This window comes from Bombina bombina, chromosome 2 (assembly GCF_027579735.1).
Source record: "Bombina bombina isolate aBomBom1 chromosome 2, aBomBom1.pri, whole genome shotgun sequence".
Lineage (NCBI taxonomy): Eukaryota > Metazoa > Chordata > Amphibia > Anura > Bombinatoridae > Bombina > Bombina bombina.
This window is the reverse complement of record NC_069500.1, coordinates 34,523,572-34,545,912: the sequence shown is the minus strand read 5'-3', so window position 1 is coordinate 34,545,912 and position 22,341 is coordinate 34,523,572. Positions and strand designations below refer to the sequence as shown.

At 38.5% G+C, this 22,341-nt stretch overlaps 1 protein-coding gene across 3 annotated transcripts; it reads left to right on the top strand.

Annotated features, from left to right (window-relative positions):
* Positions 1-30: 30 nt before the first annotated feature.
* On the top strand, positions 31-21,775 carry PIGO (phosphatidylinositol glycan anchor biosynthesis class O). Of its 3 annotated transcripts, XM_053701009.1 has the most exons (12): positions 50-90; positions 1,349-1,420; positions 1,534-2,034; positions 5,484-5,627; positions 8,266-8,389; positions 8,592-8,751; positions 10,022-10,198; positions 12,120-13,698; positions 18,616-18,819; positions 20,384-20,589; positions 20,694-20,764; positions 21,055-21,775. In XM_053701009.1, the coding sequence occupies exons 3-12, from the start codon at positions 1,539-1,541 to the stop codon at positions 21,182-21,184; spliced, it is 3,291 nt and encodes a 1,096-aa protein (XP_053556984.1). In that variant the 5' UTR covers positions 50-90; positions 1,349-1,420; positions 1,534-1,538; the 3' UTR covers positions 21,185-21,775. The 3 variants fall into 3 exon arrangements, with proteins under 3 accessions (XP_053556985.1, XP_053556986.1, XP_053556984.1); XM_053701010.1 differs by lacking the exon at positions 1,349-1,420 and having other exon boundaries at positions 31-90; XM_053701011.1 differs by lacking the exon at positions 1,349-1,420 and having other exon boundaries at positions 33-80.
* The last annotated feature ends 566 nt before the right edge of the window (positions 21,776-22,341 follow it).

The following is a 22,341-nucleotide window of genomic DNA, read 5'->3' as shown; positions in this document are numbered from 1 at the left end:
CCGTGGTGACGTTGTCCTTACACTTCCGGGTGCTTCTGACCTCTCTAGTTCAATGTGACTGACATTAGGAAGCGGGGCCGGTGAGTGCACGTGAGTTTGACCGGAAATAAAGTGCCCGTTTATTTGATGTGTAGTAACAACGTTATTGTAGTTTTCTGACCATTTTGTTCATCCAAGTAGGAATATTTACATTAACATATTGTCAGTGTCTGGCATCTCCCTAGGTGTTTGCCTCTCATGTCTAACAGCATTGATAACGTGTTGTAATGTGGTATCCAGATTGTTAGCAGCACTGTTGTCAGATCTCACTGCAGCAGCCCACTGAGTATGACAGGTCCGTTAAAGGCACAGTCTGCTTAAAAATATTCATTGTTTTAAAAAGATAGATAATTCCTTTATTACCCATTCCCCAGTTTTGCACAACCAACACTGTTATATTAATACACTTTTTACCTCTGTGATTACCTTGTATCTAAGCCTCTGCAGACTGCTCCTTATCTCAGTTATATTAATATACTTTTTACCTCTGTGATTACCTTGTATCTAAGCCTCTGCAGACTGCCCCCTTATTTCAGTTATATTAATATACTTTTTACCTCTGTGATTACCTTGTATCTAAGCCTCTGCAGACTGCTCCTTATCTCAGTTATATTAATATACTTTTTACCTCTGTGATTACCTTGTATCTAAGCCTCTGCAGATTGCCCCCTTATTTCAGTTCTTTTAACAGACTTGCATTATAGCCAATCAGTGCCCTCTCATAAGTAACTCAATGGGTGTGAGCACAATGTTATTTATATGGCACACATGAACTAGCAGTATCTGTGAAAAAATATAAAAATATAACTGAGATAAGATGCAGCTTTCAAGGGCATATAAACTAGCATATAAGCCTACCTAGGTTTAGCTAGTTGTTTAAAGTCGCATGCCCTATCTGAATCATGAAAGTTTAATTTTGACTAGACTGTCCCTTTAACAACAGAGAGTGGTGTAACTCATTTACTGTTAACCTTTAGTAGGATATTGTCACAGCAATACAAGATCATTTAGAGCAATATTATTAAATATCATCTAATATCCTACACTGTATCCTTAGTGCTATAATGTATAACAATATTATATGTATGTGTGTGTGTGTTTATATATATATATATATATATATATATATATATATATTCACTCGTACACACAAGTTATGCATAACCATCACCCTTTTTGTACTGAAATATATAAAGACCTAAAACACACCTAATATACTAGAACACATTGGACTAGATTCACTAACACCTACCATCTCTGTTGCCTTTGTTAGAATCTGTAACTTTTCACTCATCTCTCCATTTATTAGCAAATGGCTCCATTGAATAACACAGAAAAAGGAGAGGCTATACATTAAATTTACCCCCTCGCAGGTTGTAGTGTAAGTCACCTCATGAATGTGTGTAAGCATACTGTTTGATTTGGTATATTTTTGTCTGTGGCTTCTCTTTGTTTTTGTAAAATGTAAGCTGACTAAATGTGTTTGCCTCACAGATCTCATGATGAGAAGAGCACCGGTGCTCCTGTTTCTGGCCTGGGTGTCTGCCCTCTTCTGTTCGGGTATCTGGCTTTTTATGAGTGGATTCTTATTAATGAGAATAGAACTCAACAACCAAAGTTCATGTACAGACCTTCCCTTCTCAAGTCTTCCAGGGAGTTTTCAGAGAGACCCAGACACCTGCTGGCTCCCCAAAAGGTTTGAAAAGGCTGTAATAGTCATCATCGATGCTCTGAAATATGACTTTGCCACCTATGATCCAGAAAACACCAACCCTAAGCCATATGAGAACAAGTTAGAGATTATCCACCAGCTCGTCAGTTCCCAGCCTAGACATGCCAAGCTATACCCCTTCCGAGCTGACCCTCCCACTACCACCATGCAGAGAATTAAGGGAGTAACCACAGGATCTCTTCCAACATTTGTGGATGTGGGTAGCAATTTTGCCAGTTATGCCATCCAAGAGGACAACTTGATCCAACAACTAGTGCAGAATGGTGAGTCCTGGGGCAAAGACTTTAATTGCTTTATAACATCTGATTTAAACTTTACATGAAACAGTGAGCTGTTTCTCTTCCTAGGTTCATTGATTCCTTTGAAAAATACTGATTTTCCATGTTTTCATAATTGTATCATGGTGTCCCATAATTCTTTCTATACAATGTATAAATGAAGTGCAGGGAAGTGTCTTTAAAGTGAAGGTCAAGTTAAAAGTACAGCCTCACAGCATTGCATAGACTTATAAAAATGAGCAGGAATTTAAGTTATGATTTTTTTCTATGTATTTTCTTATATTTTTACCTTTAAACTGCTCCGCCGATAAGCGCAGCACTCCCACCCGCCATCTTGTCTAATTGATTGACAGATGACGATTCTTAAACCAATTAATCCTTTTACCCCCCCCCCCCCCGGCGGGTGGGAGTGCTGCGCTTATCGGTGGAGCAGTTTAAAGGTAAAAATATAAGAAAATAAATAGATTTAAAAAAAAATCATGACTTAAACTCCTGCTCATTTTTATAAGTCTATGCAATGCCGCGAGGCTGTACTTTTAACTTGACCTTCACTTTAAAATAAATTTCTAATTTCATTCTATGTCTCGATGTTACTGAGATCAGCCTTTAAAAAAATAATTACATAACTGCAAAACCATCTCCAGTATGTTCACCTTGTCTCCTTTTGTGCTACTTGACGCACCTATTGGTTCAGCATCTGATTGGCTGTATGGCAAGTCTGTTTAAAATAACAGTTTCTTTAAAGGGGACTAAAACGTATAGTGATCTATGACATCAATTAGCTGCTTTATTAAAAACGTCTGTATAAGATCAGCTAAAAGGTGATTGGATACTGGAATAGAAATAGTATGATACTACGATTCCTGGCCAGAGGGAAAGTTATTGTTAATAGGAAGAATAATTCAGAAGAATAACAATGTTCATTAAAGAGACATAGAACACAACATCTTTCTTTTGTGATTAGATTCAGCATACAATTTCTTAAAATCCAAGAGGCAGAACTGTTCTTCACTTTCTGCAATGAGATTTTTTGTGAACATTTTTCTGCAGGTCATTTTGAAATAAAATAAAATTTTAAATTAGGGAGTTACACTAAAGCACCAGGTCAATTGCAATGTGTTGATTAATTGGAGAGTAAAGTCATTTTTAAACTTTTATAGTAAAGTGCAGCAGTTGAAAATTGCTTTGCAAATTAGCTGCTCCATATTTGACTGTTCTCTTCAAACCGCACTTTGCGCTGGATACACTGTGTTAAGGAAAACTTATACAATGCAGCCAGAGCAAAGCTCTGTTTGAAGAGAACAGTCTAATGTGGAGCAGCGCTGCAAAGTGAAAGAGCTAACAGTTCCAGCATGTGTCCTGTTCTTTCTGCAGACACACTGCATTTTCTGCGATGACCTCTCAGATCACAGCATGTTCGGCCTTGGTTAAAGGGACATAAAACAAGTTGGGCTAGAGACAAAATATAATATGTACTTTAATTACTTTACCTGCAAATTTATACCGCAGTGCCTTTCTTTTTAGTTTCTGAATTGTAAAGCTCTAACTCCCCCCCACACATTTCCTTCTATGGCTGTAGCTATATCTATTGTTGTTTTGGTAGAATGCAAAATGCATAGGGATTATCTGCTGGAGCTGCCTAGAAGCTGTGAACTCAGTTGAAATACAATGCCTGTGTCTAAACACTGATAAGGGGGTGGAGTTAGCTTCTCCAGGCAACTTAGCTATGTAATTCATTTTGCTTATTTTTGAAAATTATTTTAAAATACTTCCCAACAATTTTTAAACATTTTTTTATGCACACTGTTTTATATGCACAGATCTTAACCTGTTTTATGGCACTTTAAAATGTTTCCAGTTTATTTCCGTTATCAAGTTTGCTTTGTTCTGTTCTGGTATTCTTTGTTGAAGAGCATACCTAGGTAGATAGCAGGACACGTTTCTGGAGCATTACATGGCAACAAATACTGCTGCCATTTAGCACTCTTGCAAAAGAATACTAAAATGTTGTGTATTGCAAGAGTGCTAGATGGCAGCAGTGTTTGCTGCCATGTAAATACTCCAGAAACGTGGCCCGCTATCTACCTAGGTATGCTCTTCAACAAAGAATACCAGAACAAAGCAAATCTAGGTATCTCATCAACAAAGAATACCATGATAAGTAATTACAAATAACAGAAGTAAATTGGTTTGCTCTGTGTGAATCATGAAATAAAACTAGTAGGTGCCGTGCAGCTTTATGTCTGGAGTCTGCACTTTCCCTGTTAACAGCAATCAGCATTAAATTACAGACGAGGGGGACACAAGAGATAATGAAAATACATTGCAATTGTTTTACTAAATATAATTCAACTTTTTATTTTATAACCTCAAGTGTTTCATGTCCCTTTAAATAACTTTTCAAAGCACTGTCATTATTTATTTTGCCTGTTTTTCCCTTATTTAACCCTTTCACGGCCGGACTTATTTAAATAAGTTACAAAGTGAAATCACGCAATCGTTCATGTGATCGCTTGATTTCAATGATGGGATCGTGTCTGGGGGTAGTGCCTATGACGCTAGGCACGCCCTCCAGCCTGCAATCCCATTCGGGAAGCACATTTGGCTTCAGTACAGCCAAAAGGCTAGGACGTTCTATGCTGTCCTAAGGGCATTCAAGCCCAGTCTGGTTAGGATGGCATAGAACGTCCTAAGGGCAGGAAGGGGTTAAAGAGACCTACAACCCAAATATTTTCTTTCATGACTCAGAACATTCACATTTAAACCACTTTCTAATTTACTTTTATTATTAAATGTATGCTCTGTCTGAATCACAACACCCCACAGTCACCGACTTTACCCCCACAATACTGCCTAGTGCAGTTATTTTATTAAAAAATAATGCTGCAATCTTTCTTTTTTACTAAAGTTCACTAGACAGTATCTTGGGGGCATTTGTTGGACATTCATAAATTTAGCCAGAGATCTGATCTCTGGTTAATTTTAGAAGCCCTAATTGCTCCCACAAACTTTCGGTAGCAATAACCAGCCACTTGTAATGGCTGTTTATTTATCGCACACCCGCAAAAGGTGCTAATTTGCCAGTTTGCAGGCGCGCAATAAATTAGCGCTCCACTTGTTATTTGGCCCTTGATGGGAACATCACCGATTAAGTTTACTGATCAGCCGACTAAAATTTAAGTCAATATTAAGCTAAAATATAAAATTGGATACTTGTTTTTCAATGTTCTTAGCGCAAATCATCATGAAATCAATGTGTTAAATTATGTAATTCATTTGTGCTTTGGAACAATGTTATAATATTGCAAAGCCTTACACTGGCCCCCACCCTCCTACTTCATAACAACACCCAGCTGGACAGTATTACTTTTCTGTATTCTCTGAATTAGAATGACTTAACAGAGCGTATCTCACTGCATGTTTTCTTATTGCAGGAAAGAGAGTTGTGTTCATGGGGGATGACACTTGGGATGGGCTATTTCCCAAAAAGTTTTACAAATCCTACTTCTTTCCATCGTTCAATGTAAAGGACCTACACACTGTGGACAATGGAATCCTGCAGCATCTCTACCCTACAGGTGAGTTATAAGCATGATGGGATACTTGGCACTAATTACCTGTAGCCAGGTCGCCTTCGCCAGGCGCCATAATATATACACAATGCAGCTGCTGTCTCCTCTAATCTTATCTAGTGAGTGCGACAGTAAATCAAGTAGCTATATATTTGTCTGCCTGTTATTGAAGCAGTTTTAGATTACTATGGGCTAGATTAGAAGTTTACCCAAGGATATGTATTCAATTGCACTATTTGGTTCCAGCTAGTGTAGGACTACACTAATGGGCAGACAGTTTGTTTTTTACAGCTGGTCTTTTAAACTACTATAAGGCACTAAGACTGTTTCTTATATATACGCAACAGCTGGAACCAAATAGTGCAGTTGAATACATATTCTTGGGGTAAACTTCTATACTATTATACACAGCAACTCACTAAATCCATTACAGGGGACTACTACCAGTACAGTTGTACAGCAACCTTTGTACTTTAAAGGTCACTTAGCCCTTGACTGAACAAAGGGAGTAACGATAGTTCTAGAATATACACAGCCCAGACAACCTTTTAACAGCAAGGTCTCATCTGGAAATATACCATTATGGATAAAGCTATAATCTTACCTCATCATTGATTGAGGTCTACTAATGTAAGCACAATACTATTTGTATATAATAAATTTTATGTTATACAGTATTACGCTATGTGTGTTTTTTCCTTCCTGCATAACTCTGGGAACCTTTGCCAATCGCTCTTTATATACATTAGGGCATAAAAGATTCTCGCCAGCGCATGAAAGAACAGCAGAGCGTCCAGGATTACCATTGAATATAAAGACTACCTCCAACAAAAGAAATGCAAAATACCAGCATACAGCTACTTATTAAGAACTGCCTTACTTTATGAAGGATTTTGACAAACTGTATTTTGAAAAACAAATTGACTATAGCAGAGCGCCTTTTAACCATTACTGATTGCTCTTTTCTTAATATATATATTTATTTTTTACTTTACTGTAAAGTGTACCAAGTGAGCCTGTTTTTAGTGAAGTGGCAGCAATATATGAAAAAACAGAAGCCGTTTAACAGGAGAACATGCTGAATGCTTTCTGCACTATGTTTTTCTACTTAACTGGGAGTACTGAAGAAATTGTGTAGTTTCTAGCTTTGCAGTAGTGACTTAAATTACATTTTATATCAGTGTGCAGTTTAAAAGGGATTTATGCCATTTTCTATGTTTTGGGAAGCAATTAAGTTAATTTTCAAGCACTTTATTTTTCCCAGTTGTTTACTTTTAATGTATAAAATTTTAATAAGCATGTTCAGTTTATACCAGATTTGTGTAGAATTTGTGTTGACTTTTCAAAACTTTAAATGTACAGAATATTGGCCCCTGTTATCAATAATCGGTATCGGCCCTGAAAAAATCATATCGGTCTATCCTTAATCAAAACCTATGTCAATTAGGAATTTTGCAGAGAAATACAAACACATGATGATAATAATAATAATAATATTATATTTTATACATTGTTAACCATTTCTTACAAGTTCCTACTCAGAATGCAGGTGCTCATACTCAGTAAAATACTAAAACAGTGATAATGTTATCTAGAAGCATTTTTGCTGTCATGTGTAGGGCAAACCAAGCTTCTCATCAAAATGTAATTTATCTGATACATAGTTTAAATTTAATCACAATGTTCCTTTATTTTTTCTGTAAAAATACAAATGACAAAAGCACATCCCACTCTAAGGGTAATATATTAAATCACAAGTAAAGTGCGCAAATAAAAAGTTACTTACTAGAAGTGACATAAAAGGATATATATGTCTCAGTGTGTTATATACACCAAGATGGTCCCGTGTGCTGCTATTGCTTTCTATTAATCGTACTAACGTGTTTTATGGTGATTCATTTCCCTCGCTTTGCAACTGCATTATACTCTGTATATTTGTATATCAAGTATTAGAAATGATTAATTCATTATAATTGGCCTGTGGGAGCACTAGTATTTTATTTTTTTAGTTGTACCTTTAATTTTTCTGACTTTATTGTAAATTCAAGATGAGGACATTTCTCTGTAGAACGTTAACACATTAACATATTCTGTGCTGGGAAAGGTTTTAGTCTGATAGTCTTTTAATAAAGATAAAAATAAACAAACTCCCCAATTTATATGAAACCTAAACATTTTTATTTGTGATTCAGACAGAGCGTACAGTTCCAAATCCAATTTGCTTTGTTCCAATGATATTCTGTGTTGTATCACTAGGTAGGTGTCTGGTGCACTAAATGGCAGGGAATACTGCTGCCCTCTAGTGCTCTAGCAAATAAATAGCATTCTTGCAAAACTGGAAGCCCTGCAGGTGTACGCTAGAGCTGAGGTGTCAAACAGACATCCTAACCCTGCCCCTTGCCTGTAGTATTCTTGCAAAACTGGAAGCCCTGCAGGTGTACGCTAGAGCTGAGGTGTCAAACAGACATCCTAACCCTGCCCCTTGCCTGTAGTATTCTTGCAAAACTGGAAGCCCTGCAGGTGTACCCTAGAGCTGAGGTGTCAAACAGACATCATAACCCTGCCCCTTGCCTGTAGTATGTCTTGTACTAAGGCTACAAATATGGTCTCTGTAATGTGGCGGAATCTGTTCTCTCCTCTGCAGTGGATGGGAACGACTGGGATGTCCTCATTGCGCATTTCCTTGGTGTGGATCACTGTGGGCACAAGCACGGCCCAGATCACCCGGAGACGGCAAAGAAGCTCACACAAATGAACCAGATGATTAGGTGGGTCCTGGATGACAACATCCCTGTGTAAATGCTAATAGCTGCTAGTATATGGTTTTACTTGCACCTTTACAAAATGTGCAAACAAATCATTAGTCAGTGAACTTGTAATAATTATTGCAGGCTGCTCACAGATGATAATACGTTCTTTATGAGAGTGTGAAGTTGTATTTATGTGAGTTGCTATTTTTGCTTTTTACAGCTCCCTTGTGGAGCACCTGGATGACAAAACACTTTTGCTGGTGGCAGGAGACCACGGTATGACTGACACAGGAGATCATGGGGGAGACAGCGAGAAAGAAGTGACAGCAGCACTTTTTGTTTACAGCAAAGCAGTTCTGTTTGGTGACACAGTAGATAAGGTACCGATGGTTTGTAGGGAGGGGAGATGACAATGTAATATTTAAAAATGAATTGGCACGTTTAGCTCATTCTCTTTCAACAAAAATATATTTTTGCAACTCAGGAGATGCAGTGTCTACAGTTCTTAGCAAGGGACTTTACCTATGTGTTTAACTACTATAAAGGGTTTATGGTGAGTGATGCATAAAAATTACATGCTCTAACCAATAAGAGCATGTCATTTTCCACTACAATATCCCTTTAAGTTAGCATGAACTCCAAATTGTGCTGAAAGTGTTAAATGTTATCGGGTATTGAAACATTGATTTTTTTTTCTACTGCCCATGATTGAGCCATATTGTAATATGATTAGAGAACTATGGCACTTTACCCCGACTATCTATCTAGATGTCCAGTTACATAAAGATTGCTATAGTAGTTTTTGCTGTAGCTTTGTCTATATACTGCCATATTGCAAAATGCTAATATTATGCATCGTGTTAAAGGGCCATGATACCTAAATGTTGAAACACTTGACAGTGATGCAGCATAGCTGTAAAAAGCTGACTAGAAAATATCACCTGAACATCTCTATGTAAAAAAGAAAGATATTTTACCTCAAAATGTCCTAACTGTTCCCACCCCATTGTAAAGGAGTTAAAGCAACAAATCAGTTTGTCTGTCCCGGACTTGCAAGGGAGCGAGCCTCATGCACACTCATGTTGTGTTATTTCCCTATTCAGTTTAAGGAAGTTTACTATGAAATCTCATGAGATCACAGTAAAAGAGTTCATTTTTTCAGCACTGCTGATTTTGATTGGCTACTGTTCGTTTCTTCCTCCCTGTATTATTTTTTTTTACCTGCAGCTGGGCAGTAACTAAATGATAACTTTTTAGAGAGCACTTACTCTGGTGAGCTGGGAAATTGTGAGGTGAAATATCTTCCTTTTTTATATAGAGATTCTCAGGTGATATTTTCCAGTCCGCTTTTTACAGTTATACTGCATCAGTTTCAAGTGATTTAGCATATGAGTATTATGTCCCTTTAACTAAACGTACCGAACTTTTTTAAGTTGCATTTTCATCATTAATAAGCAATTGAAAGTATCACACAAACCTAGATTTTCTAAATATATTGCTATTATAGCAGCCTGTCTGAAACACATAGACTGATGCATGTTGTCTTACAGATTGGTTTTAGGTCTAGCAAACTGCTGGGCGTCTGGAATAAAGTTGTTTTACTACAGATATTGGCATTTTGTAACTATATGTTGTCTGCTCCTTGTTTAGACAACCCAAGCTGTTCCTCAAGTGAACGTGGTCCCTACGCTTGCTCTTCTGATGGGGATTCCCATCCCGTACAGTAACCTGGGAGCTGTTATGGCTGATCTCTTCTCTTGGACTGGAGATGCTGAAGGCTCCTCTACGCTTACACAGGCAGCTGCCTTTAGGATCAACGCACAGCAGGTACGGTGCTTTACACGGAGCAAAGGTGTCTGAAACGCGCCGTGTGACTAGAACATAAGGAGAAGCCTCCCCCAAGCTAGCGTTGCATCAAAACACATTAATAAATACCGGTACACTCTGGCCATGTGGTTAAAAGGATATTGCCCTTAAATATAAGGGCAGAGACAGTAAGCAGCTTGTAATCACAATTCATTTCTTTTCAGTTGCTATAGAATAACATATCAGACAAGTCTTAACATTTTTAAAGCAAATTAACATTCTTTTTACTGCAATAGCCAAACTCCACCCACCATTTGCCTTATTTGTATAAGCCAGTCAGGGCTTTAGTCTGCAGACAACAAGGCTAGTCACAGTCATAAAGTTAGTAAAATAAAACACATGTATTTGCAGTTGTTATCAGATATGCAGCAGAGTTAGCCTTGAGAAGTCAGCAGGTGCATTTAAAGATTTGAGTATTAGAAATTGCTTAAAGGGACACTGAACCCAATTTTTTTCTTTTGTGATTCAGATAGAGCTTGCAATTTTAAGCAACTTTCTAATTTGCTCCTATTATCATATTTTCTTCATTCTCTTGGTATCTTTATTTGAAATGCAAGAATGTACGTTTAGAAGCCGGCCCATTTTTGGTGAACAACCTGGGCTGTTCTTGCTGATTGGTGGATAAATTCATCCACCAATAAAAAAGTGCAGTCCAGAGTACTGAACCAAAAATAAACGCTTAGATGCCTACTTTTTCAAATAAAGATAGCAAGAGAACGAAGAAATTGATAATTGGAGTAAATTAGAAAGTTGCTTAAAATTGCATGCTCTATCTGAATCGCAAAAGAAAAAATTTGGGTTCAAATCCCTTTACATGAAAAGGGGGAAAAATAAATAAGGAAAATATATTGCAAAGATGGAAGAACATCAAAAAAGAAAGAAACTTAGTTGACAAATAAAGGTTTGCACTTATTAGCACTTCTGTCTCCCTAAAGTGGAAACTTAATTTTCCAGAAAGTGACAGCTTGTTCCAAATTTAAAACATAACTTTTATTAACAACATTTATTGTTAAAAAACACACACAAAGAGGTTTCAAAATTATATTATTGAATTATATATTTGTACATATGTCAAATAATGGATGGAATGTTGTGAATGCCTGTCATATTCAAGGTGTTGACCTATGGTTACTAGACCTCTGTTTTTTTTTCTAAGCGCATCTGGGCAGCTGTATACTCAGCCGGCCCGATCTCGCCATTAAACTCAATGTAGCACGCTCTCACTGGTCTGGTAGCGGGAGCAAGCTACATTGAGTTTAATAGCGCGATCGGGCCGCTCAGTAGAGCAAGGAGCAGCGGTCTGAAAAACTGTAGTTTATCGTAAATTATGGCTGCAATATTATGTTGTATAAAGCTAGCGCTAAGATAATGTTCTATAATTCTGCACTAGGTTTACTGCCCCTTTAAACGTAAACCAATATAGCTATATCAGTTGTATGTTTATAACTAATGCTTATTGGCTGATTCTTCCTCCTGATGATTATTGGCTAATGAGCTTTAGTAGTAAGTATCTACCAGCCAGTGACATTAGTAGGAAATACTTATGAGCCAATTAAAATTAGACGTACCCATCCACCAGTGAGCTTACCTATCCTCCAATGATGATCAGTAGGAAATTCACTGATTCTGACATATTAGTTTTAACTTAATTCAGTACATTGTCCCTTTAAATATAAGTGCAAGTAATTAAGCATAAATAGCCTTTCATGCTTTGAGGGGATGATGTTTGGGCTTATTGCCATCTCCATAGCTCACAGAAACGGTGGTATAAAAAACAACTTGCTGTTACTTAATCTTCTAACACTGTTATTTGTTGTGAATCAGGCATGTGCCACATGACCATACTCGCATTACATCTGTGTTTCTGGTCTCATTGTCACAGGTAGACCGTTTCTTGCACTCCTATTCTCTTTCTGCTGGGGATCTGCCCTCTGAGAAGCTGAAACACTTAAAGGATGTATTTTCTTCAATGACAGCACAGTATGACCGGCTGATGTACGAGCAGCAGCAGAGTCTTATAACAAAGGCAGAGTTCGAAACTCATTTGCAGCACCTCATCCAGAGACTGGAGCTCTATCTCCTGCAAGCGAGGGCAGTGTGCATGGAATCTTGGGCTCGTTTCCACCCTCTGCGTATGATTATAGGTTGCGCCATCCTTACTGCTTCCTGCCTTATTTGTTACCTGGTTGCTGAGGCTGGACCAACTCTGGACTTTTCCTACAAATATTTGCTTGCTTACCCTACATTCTGGGCTCTAGGTACAGCTGTTGTACTTTGTTTGGGGATGTTGACTTCTGTGCTAGAAAAGGATCCTTTATTCCTTTGTGCTTTGGTCACTGCCACTTCCCAACTATCCTTCTTCTGCTATATCAGGAAACAAAAACGACCAAAGAGCAGATCACGTTCCCATAAACTGTCTGTCCTACTCTCAGGTCCATGCCTTATTCTTATCTTTCGATGCTGTGGATTGTTTTCAGACAGTTTTGTTGTTGCAGAAGGAAAACTGGCTCCTTTTCTGCTAACATCTCTAGTTACCCTGACCATTTTCAAGTTGCACTGGGATGGACGACTGTTACTTCCTACTTTTACACCGCTAGGGAGTGAGAGTCTTAAACCCTCATTGCTTCCAAGTTATAAGCGGGATGGCCCACAGCTGATAGCATTACTAGCTGCCTTGGCTATTTGCAGCAGACTTTTGGGGATGTTCCACAACTGCCGAGAGGAGACTCCAGACTGCCGGCCTTCTCCCTTCCTGACACCGTTATCTAGCATAAAGGATCCCCAGCTGAAGAACTTCTCCTATCTTTGGTGCGTGGTGTGTCTGGGGGGCATTGTGTACCTGGTGAGGAGGTGGTTGCAACACTATGGGAACCTAAACAGCTCTTCTGCACTAGTGATGTATGTCCGATGGGGCCTCCCTCTCATGGCTTTGGGCATCTCTTGCTTCTGGGCTCTCAGCTCAGGGACTGAAGACAGCCTCACAAAGCTACGAGAGCTCATCCAGCTTGCTTTAGTGGCCTGTCCCAGGGTCATCTACACCATGGCTGGCCTGGGACTTCTTCTGGTGCTTTGGAACCCTGTAACTGTCTTTATGAAGAGAAGCCATGATGCAGAGGCAGACAACATGGTCACCACGTACCATGGAGCTCCTGGTTCCCAAGCTGAACTTCAGCATGTAATCCCTCAAATCTACAGAAAGATGCAGCAGTCTCTGAAGAGCCGTCTGAAGCACAGAGGTGAAGGAGAAGACAGGAGGAAAGGCGCAACAGTTGAGGCCTATGGACTAGGGAGTGTGTACTCTGCTGCCGTGCTTGTTACCCTTACCATCATTGCTTTGGTCCTGCTCCTCCTTCATAGTGAAAGAATTACTCCAGCTTTTATAATTTTACTCTTGGAAGCCTTTGTGGTCTTACAGATCCATAGCCATGTATCCAATCTCTCTTCTACACCCGATGGGGCTGGTAAGTTTTGCTATTGGTATTTGTATTTCAGTATTTCAGACACAGAATTATAGTAAATATATATGATACTTAAAATTAGAATATCAGGGAGCCAACCTTCTTGGTTTTTTTAGGAACCAGAGAAGTAATTTATATATTAATACATATACAATATTGCAGAAATGTAGTGTTTGATAATCAGTGTATTGACTTATTTGGAAAGGGAAAAAAGACTAGAACAAGGGCTAACGTGTTGTTGTTTTTTTCAAATTCAACAAGGTTCTTTATATAGAAAGGTCTAGAATAAGCCAAATTGAGAATCAGAATCAAAACATGTCTCTCTCTTACGGAATATGTTAAGCCCTGGACTAGAGGAACGTCAACCTGTTTCTGGGAAACCGTACAATAATTGCTGTGCACAGCAATTCTGTGCAGAGAATATACTCAACTTGATGAAAATATGTTCAGTCATGTGAAAAAAAAAAGTACACCCTCTTTGAAGTCTATCGTTTTACGTATCAGGACATAAAAACAATCATCTGGTCCTTAGCAGGTCTTAAAATTAGATAAATACAACCTCAGATGAGCAAAAACACATGACATATTACACCGTGTCATGATTTATTTAACAAAAATAAAGCCAAATAAAGCTTCCATAGGAATTAATAGGCTAATAAGCAGACAGGTGCTGGTAATCAAATACCCTTGAGTAATTGATCATCCGCATGTGTAACCACCTCTATAAAAGCTGAAGTTTTAGCAGTTTGCTGGTCTGGTGCATGCAGGTGTGTAACACAATACCAAGGAGGAAAGACATCAGCAATGATCTTAGATAAACAATTGTTGCTGCCCCTCGATCTGGGAAGGGATATAAGGTCATTCCCAAACAATTTAAAGTCCATCATTCTACAGTGAGAAAGATTATTCACAAGTGGAAAACATTCAGGACAGTTGCATATCTTCCCAGGAGGGGACGTCCCAGCAAATTCACCCCAAGGTCAGACCGTGCAATGCTCAGAGAAATTGTAAAAAACCCAAGTTACATCTCAGGCTCTACAGGCCTTAGTTAGAATGTTAAATGTTACAGTTAATAACAGTAGAATTAGAAAAAGACTGAACAAGTATGGTTTGTATGGAAGGGTTGCTAGAAGAAAGCCTCTTCTCTCTAAAAAGAACATGGCATCACAACAAAGTTGCCTCTGAACAAACCACAAAACTTCTGGAACCTTTGGACAGACGAGACCAAAGTGGAGATGTGTGGCCATAATGCACTGTGCCATGTTTGGTGAAAACCAAAACACAGCATATCAGCACAAACACCTCATGCCAACTGTCAAGCACGGTGGTGGAGGGGTGATGGCTTGGGCTTGTTTTGCAGCCACAGGACCTGGGCACCTTGCAGTCATTGAGTCGGCCATGCACTCCTCTCTATACCAAAGTATTCTAGAGTCAAATATGAGGCCATCTGTCCAACAGCTAAAGCTTGGCCAAAATTACGTCATGCAACTGGACAATCCAAAGCACACCAGCAAATCTACAACATAATGGCTGAAAAAGAAAATAATCAAGGTGTTGCAATGGCTCAGTCAAAGTCTAGACCTCAACCTGTTTGAAATGCTGTGGTGGGACCTTAAGAGTGCTGTGCATAAATGAATGCCTGCAAAGCTCAACAAACTTAAGCAACGTTGTAAGGAAGAGTGGGCCAAAATTCCTCCACAACGATGTGAGAGACTGATGATGTCATACAGAAAACGATTACTTCAGGTTATTGCTGCTAAAGGTGGTTCTACAAGCTATTGAATCATAAGGTGTACTTACTTTTTCACACATGGCTTCTTCATTTTGTTAAATAAATCATTGTGGTGTTGTTCATCTGAGGTTGTATTTAAGACCTGCTAAGGACCAGATGATTGTTGTTTTGTCCTGATGCGTAATCCAAAGAGGGTGCGCTTTCTTTTTCACATGACGGTGTTACAAATATCTTACTTGGATAGCCCTTTTTTTCCGTCTGGATAGTAGCGATGTTTGTAAACCCTCAAGCAAAAGAAGGGGAGAGATATCCACACGTAGCGCTACTCTGTAACCACACAGAAATTGTTCCATCCCAAAAGGACTTTACTCACAGTTCAAAGATAAGCGCCCAATTTCACACACCAAACGGTGTCACTGGAACCTTCTGTTAAAGGGACGTGAAACCCCAAATTGCTCTTTCCTGATTTAGATTTTTTTTTTTTATTCCAATTGACTTCTTTTGTCAGATTTGCTTCATTCTCATGTAAATCTTTGTTGAAGAGATATCTGGATAGGTAGCGTGCACGTCTAAAGCATTACATGACAGGAAATAGTGCTGCCATCTCGTGTATAACATTGTTGAAAACTGCTGCCATATATAGTGCTGTAGACACGTGCACACTCCTGAACTTACCTTCCTGATTTTCAACAAAGCATAACCGGAAAACAAAGAAAATTTGATAATAGAAGTAAATTGGAATGTTGTTTAAAGTTGTAAGCTCTATTTGAATCCTGAAACAAAACATTTGGGTTTAATGCCCCTTTAACATAATTTATTCTGTAAGTGGGGCGCCACCTCGTGGTATCCTGTGGTAACAGATATGAAATGAGATGAACTTATGTTGTCACCAAACAAATGGTGTTCTTGCTCACACCAGAACTTCCAGTTAACTCCTCGCACTAGCAACAGTCAAAAACCTTACGTTTAATCTTCTTTTCTATTAAAAGGTCTTAAAGGGACATGAAACCCAAACCGTTTCTTTCATGATTCAGAGAGAGAATACAATTTTAAACAAGTTAACAATTTACTTCTATTATCTAATTTGCTTCATTCTTTTAGTATCCTTTGTTGAAAAGTATAACTAGGTAGTGCATTGCTACCCCTTCAATAAAGGATTCTAAGAGAATGAAGCACAGATAATAGAAGTAAATTGGACAGTGTTGGGTTTCATGTCCCTTTAAGTCATATACATTGTATAAAAATATTATAAGAGCTCTTTTTACAATGTTTCTCAGCCTACTGCATGGTCGTTTTTTTGATACTTTCTTTGGTCTATGAGCCTTGATACAATCTAGATTGTGAGAATAAAAGGATTATCTAAATAAAAGATATGTGGCGATGTATTCTCTTATTCTGCACACAGCTATTAATAACTGCATCCTCCGAGCAGCGCACACAGTATGGTCTGTATCCCAGAGCCAGCTGTAACGCTCAAGTAGCTGATGTCGTTCAGTGACGTAACCATTGCAGACATTTTGGGGACTCCATGTCACTCGGCATTAGTTATTTTCAGTCACTGGAAATTAGCTGAAGAAATTTAACCTGGAATGATGCAAATTTCTTGCTATTTATTTAAAAAAAAGTATCTCCTTGGCTGTTAATGATTTTTTTTCCTTTCTTTTTCCTGTATTTAATTCTGTTTTCAGTTAATGAATATCATATCAGTGGAATGAATAGCTGCTGTTGTATTTAAAGGGACAGGAAACCCCAAATTTTATTTCATGATTTGTATAGAACATAAAAAATATTAAAACATACTTTCCAATTTACTTCTATTTTTAATTTTGCTTCATTCTCTTGTTATGCTTTGCTGAAGGAACAGAATTGCACTACTGGCAGCTAGCGGAACACATCTAGTTAGCCAGTCACAAGAGACAAATGTGTGCAGGCACCAATCAGCAGCTAGAGTTTTGAAACAGAGGCGCAGGTCCTGGTGCTTATTCTTTCTCCTCATGAACCAAAACGTCAAATAGTTGCTAAGGATGAGAAAACTTCACTTTTGTGTGTGTAAATAAATCCAATAAAATGAGTGCAATATACTCACTCCGATAAAATCCGGCTCCTTGCACAATAGTGTCTCCAACTCTTCATTGTGATATAGGTATTCGGTCTTCTTATGTATGATCTGGGTCCTCTTTGGGGTAGCTTCCTTGTGTGTAAAGCTTTCAATGGTATGTGCTATATTCAATTGTATGACTGTAGTGCAATATTCTCACTCCGATAAGATTGGGATCCGGCAATTTTCAGTTGATGTGTGGCAGTTTAAAAAAAGCAGCAAAATATTTGTAAAAAAAAGAACAAACATTTATTTAACACAAGTCTGAAAAAGACAGGTAAGAATGGCTCTACGCGTCTCAACAAATATATCGTCTTTTTCAAGAGCATTAAAAACACAAATTGAAGGTGCTGCTTTTTTGAAACGTTCAGCTGATTTAAATACACTTCAGTAGCGTTCCACTTCCGGTTTCCCGAAACGCATCAAATAAAAGATATATATTCAGCACTCATTTTATTGCATTTATTTACACACACAAAAGTGACGTTTTCTCATCCTTAGAAACTATTTGACGTTTTGGTTCATTGAGGAGACAGAAAAAGCAACAGGACCTGCGCCTCTGTTTCGAAACTCTATCTCATACAGTCCCCTGGGAGAGACTGGAAGAAGGCAGCGGTCCGTCTAGAGGGGAAGATTGTGTCTTGCCATTCTATATCTGTATTGAGTTTGTTTTGTACCAATCAGCAGCTAGCTCCCACTAGTGTAGGATAAGTGTGCATTCTTCTTCAACAAGGAATACCAAGAGAACAAAGCACATTTGAAAACAGAAGTGAATTTAACAGTGTCTTAAAATGATATGCTCCATCTAAACCATGCAAGTTTCATTTTGACTTTCCTATTCATTTAAATATCATTTGCATGATGGTCTACTCTAATTGCTTTCTTGGATCATGACTTTGTTAACCTGTCTGTAATTGTGTTAGTAAATGTTAACATATAATCATTATTCCTATTGTCATAGTGCACTGTGTGCTCTTTATAAAGAAATTACAATAAAAAAATGAAGCTGTATGAAACATAGTTTGTGCAGACATAGTTGCTCTTTTGTGTCATGATTTATACAGCTTTACCTGTTGTCTTTGTATCCTAGGCCTGTTTTCTGTTCCATGGTATGCGGTTATGGCCTGGGCCTTAGGCGCTACACATGGTTTCTACTCCACGGGTCACCAGCCCGTCTTCCCAGCTATTCACTGGAATGCGGCATTTGTGGGATTCCAAGACGGACATAATAACAACATCATTCCTGCTTTACTTGTAGCTGCCAACACCTTCTCATCACACATCCTCTTCTCAGGTACAATGACTTATTCTATCATAAGACACTTAGCAGATACAGAAGGGGTTTATATATATATATATACATACACACACACTGGTCTATAATAAATGTATTGCAGGAAGGGTCCAGCTGTATGTTCAGAGAAAAATCAGGAAGTCTGTGATTTTAATCGGAATTGATAGAGAGGAAAGGACAGTTATCAGCATTGCTTGAAGGGACAGTTATCAGCATTGCTTGAAAGGGACAGTTATCAGCATTGCTTGAAAGGGACAGTTATCAGCATTGCTTGAAAGGGACAGTTATCAGCATTGCTTGAAAGGGACGGTTATCAGCATTGCTTGAAAGGGACAGTTATCAGCATTGCTTGAAAGGGACGGTTATCAGCATTGCTTGAAAGGGACGGTTATCAGCATTGCTTGAAAGGGACAGTTATCAGCATTGCTTGAAAGGGACAGTTATCAGCATTGCTTGAAAGGGACAGTTATCAGCATTGCTTGAAGGGACATAAAATGATATTATTTTATTAAATGACACTTTACACAGAGGTACATATGCACCAGGCATGTTCCCGGCTATTACTTATTGGCTATATCTTGCTTAAGAGTAGTAATACATTGTAGCACCAGATCAGACATTGTAGTGCGTGTAATTCCTTCGCAGGTTACTGCTCTACAGAATGAGAAGAATTTACTTATACACATTTTTATATCACTTGAATATTATGCAGGCAGGATTAACCACTTGTAATCCAAAAGGACTAGAAGTATTATGTAAGATGATAAAGCAGAATGATTTACGTTTCTTGTACTTACTGTATCTATTTTTATGAAATATTCCCCCACTCTTGGTCCTTCCTGTTGCTCTATCCTCCTGGTGCCCTCTAGAAATGGTTTACTTTATGTAGCACATAGTAGCTAATAATGTGCCCATAACATAAACCAGTGACTTGCTGTATCCATCTAGTATAAATAATATCATTTTCATATAAATAAGGGTGTAAAGGGACCTGCAATGCATAAAAAGGACAGTAAAGTCAGCATTAAAGTTTCAGGATTCAGACAGAGCATGAAATTATAGGAAACTTCCCAATTTACATCCGTTATCAAATGTGCTTCATTCTCTTTGTTTTAGAGTAAACCTAGGTAGCCTCTGGAGCGTGCACGTGCCTTTACCACTCTGAAGCAGCAGTGTTTTAAACCATATATGCCATAGAATGCTAAAGACACGTGCACGCTTTTCAGCTGCTATGAGCCCACCGAAGTTTACTCTTCAACAAAGGATACCAGGGGAATGAAACAAATTTTATGTCAGTTGGAAATTTTCTTAAAATGTTATTCTCTCTCTGAATAATTAAAGTTTCATTTTAAGTTTACCTTTAAGTTCAATATTCACTTGCAGTCTATAGATTTTTATACAACAAAGTAGTTTTATTACACATAATGCACAATTCTATGGCATTTATTATGAAGAGGAGGTTGAGAGAGATAGAGGGGAAAGTGTGATAGAGAGCCTGGTAAGAAGTGATTAGGATGTGAGATAAAGGTGCCCATTAATACATTTCTCCCTTTCCCCGAGGAAGCCGGCACCACTCTGCTGCTGCTCTGGCCGTTCCTGTCTGAATCCCCTGTCAGCAGGAGGAAAAAGCTCAAGAAGGAACCACGTGATGGGGACACGGAGGAGGATGAAGTACCCATGATGGAGATGAGGCTTCGAGAAGACCCAGACAGGTTCTCTGCAGCGTTGCTACAACTGGGTACCAAGTACCTGTTCATCCAGGGAATGCAGGTACGGATTGTTATCTGCGTGTTACAGGTAACTGCTGACAATCCCAGTGCTTTCTGAGCGATTCATTGTGCTGCTGTATCTGATAATGTTTTGTTCCCATGCAGCTCCTGTCTTGTGTGTGTGCAGCTATGATTCTCCGACGACATCTCATGGTCTGGAAAGTGTTTGCACCCAAGTAAGTTCAGTTCTCCACATTTGTCACACACAGCACACAGAACGTGTAAAGGGAAATGCAAAAATCACTTGTTCTTCTTTATTAGTAGCATGAGCTTAACCCACAAGGAGGTTAAACACATAAGTAAAGCAGTTGGTGGGGCTGTGTGACTGCTGCATGCGATTGACTCAATGGCGCTGTCCTGCTCGGAAGCTTTACTGCATGTGGCTCCCAAACGGGACTCATTAGTCATTAAGCATTAAAACAAACATCCTGAATCATGTTTCACCAAGCTCTCTCCCCTCCTGTAGGTTTCTGTTTGAAGCTCTGGGATTCATGGTGAGCAGCACCTTTCTTGTCCTTGGGATGGCGCTGGTTCTGCGGGTGGATTGCGCCATCAGTAATTGGTTCAAGAGCCTCATTCTCCAGCAGCCCAGGTAGCACCAAATGGAAGAAAATGTTACAGCTGCCAAGTGATAAATGAAACTGCTGCTTGGAACTCACTTAGTGCCTGCAAATACTACGTTACGTTTTTTTACCAGATGCTCCGAATACCTTGAGGAGTTACATCAATATGAACTACTGCAAACGTATTTGTTACAAGCCTTTTAGGCTTCATATCGAATGGAAAATGACTAGAAAATGATGCTACCCTCACAATATTCCTACGGTGTAGGATAAAATAAATGGGGCGACACATTGTAATCAGCAGAGGAAATCCGGTGAACAAATCATTGGGAATGGGTAGCAGATAGCGGGCACTCTTCTCCACAAGCTATGTTGGCATCACTGTATCGTGGGAGGTTGTAGCCCGTTCTCATTAGCTGTGATGAACCAGTGACCAGAGGTCAAACACAGAACTACTCCAAGTTCCAAATGTAAAAATGTTGGACACTGGGAAAAAAACTTGTTTCAACTTCATTTTATAAAAATTTATAATATAAGAAAGGTTGTATTGAAACTTACAGTTTCATTGTAAAAATGGGTTTAAAGAAACGAAGAGTGGGCAATAATAAAACATTAAAAAATTAAGCCATTCTGAAATCTTGCGCATCATTTATGTCACTGCTGTTTGATCCTGGGACATTTAAAACAAATACCAGCAGAATCTATAAGGGGTTTGTTTTCTATAAGAACATACACCGAAAAAAACGTTCTAAATATATGAAAACATAATAGCACCCACCTAGAAAGTTTAAAGGGACGGTAAAATGACTTTGCAGTATACTTGTATTATTGTATTATTTTGCCCCTTTTTCTAAGAGTTATAGCAACTGAAAGAGTACATGGCAGTTAAGTTAACTGCTGCATATTTGTCTGTAATTGGCTTCAGCAGAGATTGAGATAAAAAAATTGCAAAACAAAGAATATTTTGCTAACATAATGACTGTGGTTGTTGTGTCTACTCTAGTAACAAGCCCTGATTGGCTCCTCTGACTAAGGCAACGGTTGGGGTTTGACTATTGAAAGACTACTGCAGCAAACCAGATGCTATGCTTTCAGAACATTTTCAAACTCACATACTATGTTAATTTAACGCAAAACTAGAGAAAATGTATTTATTTTTGTCCAATTAAGTATCTATAGATGCATTAATA

What these genes read in the sequence shown, in the direction of transcription:
- PIGO (XM_053701010.1), top strand. Translation starts at nt 1,539, where the DNA reads ATGATGAGAAGAGCACCGGTGCTCCTGTTTCTGGCCTGGGTGTCTGCC. An exon ending in GCAGCATCTCTACCCTACAG is followed by an intron (nt 5,628 to 8,265) that starts GTGAGTTATAAG and finishes TCTCCTCTGCAG; the next exon opens with TGGATGGGAACGACTGGGAT. An exon ending in ATCACACATCCTCTTCTCAG is followed by an intron (nt 18,820 to 20,383) that starts GTACAATGACTT and finishes TCCCCGAGGAAG; the next exon opens with CCGGCACCACTCTGCTGCTG.